Source organism: Sinocyclocheilus anshuiensis, unplaced genomic scaffold (genome assembly GCF_001515605.1).
Source record: "Sinocyclocheilus anshuiensis isolate Anshui unplaced genomic scaffold, SAMN03320099.WGS_v1.1 scaffold183, whole genome shotgun sequence".
NCBI lineage: Eukaryota > Metazoa > Chordata > Actinopteri > Cypriniformes > Cyprinidae > Sinocyclocheilus > Sinocyclocheilus anshuiensis.
In genome coordinates, this window is record NW_015548309.1 from 4,885,837 (window position 1) to 4,892,018 (window position 6,182).

Genomic DNA, 6,182 nt, shown 5'->3' on the forward strand with positions numbered 1-6,182 from the left:
GCCGATCCGGTGATCCACAGCGCAAATTTGTTGTATTTCCTCAGCGACCAGCACGGATCAGCTCCAGGCATGACGAAGCAGATATCGTCCTCTTTTGGAAGACCAAAGAAAGTAGTTCCGCTTTCACAACGAAACACAGCATCTCCACGACATGGCGCCGGTGGCAACAACAATACTACAGCGAGAATAAAAGTTACGTCTTCTTTCTTTGCGTGAACATTTGGGTGGCGTTATGAAAATCTTCCCACATAGTGAGGTAGATATGTGGGGGCGTGTTAGAACGAGCCGTTTTAGGTAGGCGTGGTTGACTCTTAACTTTTATAAAGAATATCTCTTTGGATTTGAGACTTTAGTCTTTGCAACTTTACAGATCTTCTTTATGCACCAAGAGCTTGTAACACTCCAAAGAGAAAGGAAAAATTGAAATCGCACCCCTTTAAGTAGCACAACTGTTTTTGGAGTAATGATGCTGAAACTTCAGCTTTGATCACAGGAATAAATCACATTTTACAATATGTTCACATAGAAAACAGCTATTTTAAATTGTAATAATATTTCACATCATTACTGTATTTTTAGACAATTAAATGCAGCCTTGGTGAGCATAAAAAAAAAACATTTTAAAAATCTTACTGGCCACAAAATTATAAACTTTATTGTGCAAAACCTTGGCTAAGCTGGTTTTTAGCTTGCTGGTCCAAAGTGCCCAAAACCCCTTTGAAACAGACAAGCTTAGATTAACAAAGCATCTTAGGCTAATTTACAGTGTTTGTTTGTTTTTATCAATAGATTTTCTTCACGTTCATGCATAATTTATAATCTAATCTTTATTATTATAATGCTAACATCAGGGTATGAGTGCTATCTGATGCAACTCAATGTCATAAGGCGATGAATGTTTTGTGACAGTTCTTTCCAGAAGTTGCATTGAAAGAGTTTCACTGACTAGTTGATTAGTTCTAGCGCTAGTTAATGCTTTGATGTGACAGGAAATGAAACTGGAGTATCTTACATTCTTAAAACAGGTTATAAGTGAATGGACTTTGTTTCATTTGGACCATTATTATTATTTGCATATGGGAAACATTAGCTGGCTGACTATTTCATTGGTAAAAATGGGTAATTGCATGATACATGTCCTAATAAGTGCTAGTGTCTTTTGTGCCACGTGCCAGTCTGTGCTGTGACCCCCCATAGACTCCCAAATTGGCCTTGGTTAACCCGCTTATGAAATGTACAATCACTTATTCTGGAATCAAACTTCTTGAAGGAATTACTCTCTGATTAAGGAAAAAATGAGGGGATTTGCACTTTCTTTCCATTTGCACAGTTGAAACGGCTTCCGTAGATTCTCCATGGGCAGCTTACATTGGCCCTTTTTCTTAATAAGATAAGCCTGTCCCGGATTTGGTGCTTTTTAGACATTTTTTTCCTAAACTGCACCCAAGCATGTGATGTTTCTTAGATGTGAATGCCATGAACGTTTATTCTCCACTGGTTGTTCTTCAGAGACTTTTAAATGAAGATTTTATCAACACATTGACATTTGCAGTGGGCCGGTATGTCTTTCTAACAGTGAATGCTTCACAATGAACGAGTACGGCCTCTATTTTGGACGACATGTGTGGCATATTTATTCATAATTAGTCATTTACTAATTACGAGTTGGGCTTCCAGATCGGATGATGGCAGAGAGAGATTCTTTCAGTCAGAGATGATTCATATGATTCATCTAAAATGAAATGCATCATTAGCTTTAAGACTGGCAGCAACGGCTCATCTCATTCATGCATTTATATACTCCTATAAATGTCCTTCTAAATAGTGTTTGAGAACTTTTAAGATTTTTAGACATTTGCTTCACATAGCCTGTCTTGTTTAAAGTGATAGTTCACCCAGAAATGAAAATGTTTTCATCATTTACTCACCCTCATGTTGTTGCAAGCCTGTATGAGTTTCTTTCTTCTGTTGAACACAAAAGAAGATATTTGGAGGAATTAAAAAAAAATTTTATTCTTGCGGTTGATTGGATAATGATAACCAGTAGCCAAATAGCTTTTTAGCCATTCAAATCTGGCTCCATTCTAATATTAAATACCCAACTTTCAAAATTCAGTCAATTCCAATAGAGAAATTAAGTTTTTCTTGTTGAATATCTTGTTTCACTCTGTTCCACCATTTTACAGAAGTCAAATTGCTTGTGAAGACCTGATTCATGACATCCATTTGTTGGTACAGCAAAGCACTGAATAACTCGCTTTTGACATTGAAAATGATTTCAGATATTTCTGGAAATGCCATTTTGACATTTATACCAAATTTTTAGTATCAGCATTTCCCATACTCCCAACATTTGGCGTTGAAAATGATTTTGGACATTTCACTTATCGGCAGAAAAGAAAATTTTCAGCCGATGCTAATAATTAAAGGGTTAGTTCACCCAAAAATGAAAATTCTGTCATTAATTATTACTCTCGTAATTGTTCGAAACCCGTAACCCTTGTGTTGTTTGAAACCCGTAAGACCTTCGTTCATCTTCGGAACCCTCCCATAGACAGCAAGGTAACTACCACGTTCAAGGTCCAGAAAAGTACCAAGATGATCGACAAAGTAGTCCGTGTGACATCAGTGGTTCAACTGTAAAGTTACGAAGCTACGAGAATACTTTTTTGCACAAAGAAAACAAAAATAACGACTTTATTCCACATTTTCTTCTCTACTACGCCACTTGTTGGACGCGCGTTCAAGACAGTATCATGATGCGAGCGTCACATGGACTACTTTGTCGATCATCTTGGTACTTTTCTGGACCTTGAACGTGGCAGTTACCTTGCTGTCTATGGGAGGGTCAGAGAGCCCTCATATTTCATCAAAAATATCTTAAATTGTGTTCCAAAGATGAACGAAGGTCTTACGGGTTTGGAACAAAACGAGGGTGAGTACTTAATGACAGAATTTTCATTTTTGGGTGTACTAACCCTTTAAAAATGATGATAATATTGGCCTTATCGCTAATAATCAGCATTTCCCTTGTGCTTTGACTTTGAAAATCACCACAGCATACATGATCATCTAAGTTACATCGCCAAAAACTCTCTTCCAGCTCAATCTTTCAGTCATCAGCGTGGGCAGGTCAAGGGAATGTTCTTCTGGAAAGCTCTGCTGTTGAGAGGGTAATGGGAGGGTGCGAGGGCATGCTGGTCTTTCAGAAAGGTCGGCCGCGGGCCGCAGAGAGCACGTGTGAATGGCAGACGCCCCGCCGGGAGCAAACGCTTCATTGTTCATTTTCTCCCTGAGCTTTTGAATGCCCACAGGAACGCAGAGCATTGTTTATTTCCACAAGAACCTTTCAGAGAATGTGAAGCTAAATTTAGCCACTGGGTCACGTCAATTATTGCCACCTTTTATTCAGTGTTCTGGGACCATATGGACATTTAATAATCATAATGGCTGGACAGACAGCATCTCATGCCTTTTTATTCAATAAATGAATTAATGATTGCGCTCAGAATGGAATACTAGCACACACTATATACTGCGTTTAGTTTACTGTATTCTACATAATCTAGTACGCTGTATAAAGATATTTTTGCTCAGTTTGGGTCTCTAAATAAAAATGTGATGTTTTTTCAAGTATGAGCTCCATATCCTCACTATATCATACTAGGGTTATTATCATGAACTAAAAAATTCAATATACATTAACTGAAATAAAATAATATTATGTAATGTATATATATATATATATATATATATATAATTATATCCATTTTTTTATTTAATTTAATTTTGGTTTTACTAGGTCTACTACTATTAATCAGTAGTGAGGGAGGTACTGCTGCAGTATTGTTTTTAACATGTGTTTGATTTTTCTATATATGCCATAGTTTGCTTTACAGAAACCAATTTTTTTGCACCCTCAGATTCCACATTTTCAAATAGTTGTATCTCGGTCATGATCAAATTATTTATATAGTATAGTATTATATAGTATACAGTATCATCTTAATAGAAAACCTGTTTTTAAATTGTTGCCTCCTTATTTTGATTCTCAGAACATGCTACTTCCCTTTTAAAATCATTATCACTTCCTGTCATGATCGCTCTTTCTCTGTTTGCTCTCTCTCTCTTAGCCTGTGGCTTGTGCTTTGACAAATTGTGTTTACAACCAATTAGTGTGATTTGTAATGTGCTTGTTTGCCATCAATGCGCAGTCAGAGCAAAGGAACCGTGGAAAACACTTGTTGATTTTATTTCAATTTCCAGAATTTCCATCTAAAAACTTGGATTGCTGCCAAATCTGCGCCGGTTCTTGATGCATTATATGTATATCTGTGTGCAACAGGGTTTTGAGTGAATACACCGGCCTGTCCGATCATTTCCACACATCCATTACTCCAGTTTTATCATTCACAGTTGTTTTTAGACGGTCTGGTGCTTCGCAGAAATCTCTCTTTCATGAGCTCCACGTTGGGCGAATCATCACATAAGCAAAGCTCTGTGAAAGCTCAAACAGGCACTTGTGATTTTCAGCAATTTTCCCAGTGCCGCCCCTGGCTTCCACAATGACACAGCAGAAAATGAGCCATCAACCGCTCTGTTCTCCAGTAATCAAATGAAGTACACCCTGCAACCGTACAGTCTCTTTGAAGAGCACGAGAGCAAAACAAGCTCAGCTTCACTGCATTTGTATTCAAGCTGTTCAAAGCAGACGTTTCTGCTCCTCCCAGATTTGTTAAATCTAAATAGCTTGTTCAGAAATAATCATGTGACATAACAACAGTTAATTAGCATATGCCGCCGATTTGTACATATATTTTACATATATTTGCATATATTTTTGGGTACATTTATATATGTGACCCTGGACCACAAAACCAGTCATAAGGGTAAATTTTTCGAAATTGAGATTTATACATCATCTGAAAGCTGAATAAATAAGCTTTCAATTGATGTATGGTTTGTTTGTATTTGGCCGAGATACAACTATTTGAAAATCTGGAATCTGAGGGTGCAAAAAAATCAAAACTTGAAATCGCATCATATGACCCCTTTAATGCATGTGTGTGAGTGTTTTGTGAAGTTCCCCTCAACCTTGATTCATTCGCCTCAAAGCATGTCCTGACCAGCATGCCTCAGTCCGTCCACATGTTACCCAGCAGCCCTGTGACTCTCCATGTGAGACTGAGCGTTTATCACTGATGTGAACGGCCTCCTCTGTCCTCTCACAGCTCTGTCTGTGTGTGACTGCGGCCGTGATTGTATTTATTGAGACGTCGGCGCCTCATGGCAGAGAGGAAGAGAGTGGAGAAGAGAGACGGAGAGGGTGGGTGTATGCCAGTCTGCATGCTCTTGTGATCGGGGCGTATGACTGCTGAAAGCAGCAGCACTGACTGCGTGCTTGGATTGGTAATAAACAGCAGGAGTAGAGAGAGAGAGAGAGAGAGAGAGAGAGAGAGAGAGAGAGAGAGAGAGAGAGAGAGAGAGAGCGCGAGAGCGAGAGAGAGAGAGAGAGAGAGAGAGACGATAGAGAGCCACCGGCGGCCCCAGAAGAGACTGACAGACAGACAGATATGTTGAAGTTCTGCACCACCCCTCGCTCAAGGTGTGTAGCTGTGTATGTGCGTGTGTGTGTGTTTACATCATATTTGACTCTGTCCTGTTGGGAAATCATACTAAAAGCAGATTCTGATGGCGAGAGCTGGTTTTACATGGATTCTATCTGGTCAGAGCTGGTTTAGGTGGCTGCTGGTGTTGCTGACGTCAACCTGGTAGACCATCTTGGTCAAACAAGTATATATATATGAGTGTGTGTGTGTGTGTTTTTATAAATAATAACCAGTTTTTAATAAATTATTTTATTATAAATATTTTTTTATTTTAATATTTTATTTATTTTAAATAAATCATTATTGGGATGGGCGTTAATTAATTATCATTATTAATTGACTTAATCATCATTTATTATCATTACTTTCTGTATTTATTATTATAAATATGTCTATTTATTAGAATTATTATAATTTATTTTAATGCAGTTATAATTAATATTTATATAATTTTCTCATTTGCTGTAATTTAATATGTGAAATATAATTTTTTATAATGTATTTTTTTAAATTCCTTTTTTAAATCAGATATTGATTAATTAATTTATTTATTTTACAAATTTTAGAAATGAA

At 37.4% G+C, this 6,182-nt stretch overlaps 1 protein-coding gene across 16 annotated transcripts in view; it reads left to right on the top strand.

Moving 5' to 3' along the window:
* Positions 1 to 6,182, top strand: part of LOC107656381 (pleckstrin homology domain-containing family A member 5-like) — a 146,377-nt gene that overhangs the window by 72,635 nt on the left and 67,560 nt on the right. Inside the window, exon 1 of one of the 16 annotated variants that reach the window (XM_016444206.1) lies at positions 5,528 to 5,605. The exons of the other annotated variants lie outside the window; for them this stretch is intronic. Within the exon in view, the coding sequence (XP_016299692.1) occupies positions 5,574 to 5,605 (32 nt within the window). The 5' untranslated portion in view covers positions 5,528 to 5,573. Of the gene's footprint in view, positions 1 to 5,527; positions 5,606 to 6,182 lie in introns of those variants that run through there. 16 annotated transcript variants of the gene reach the window in all.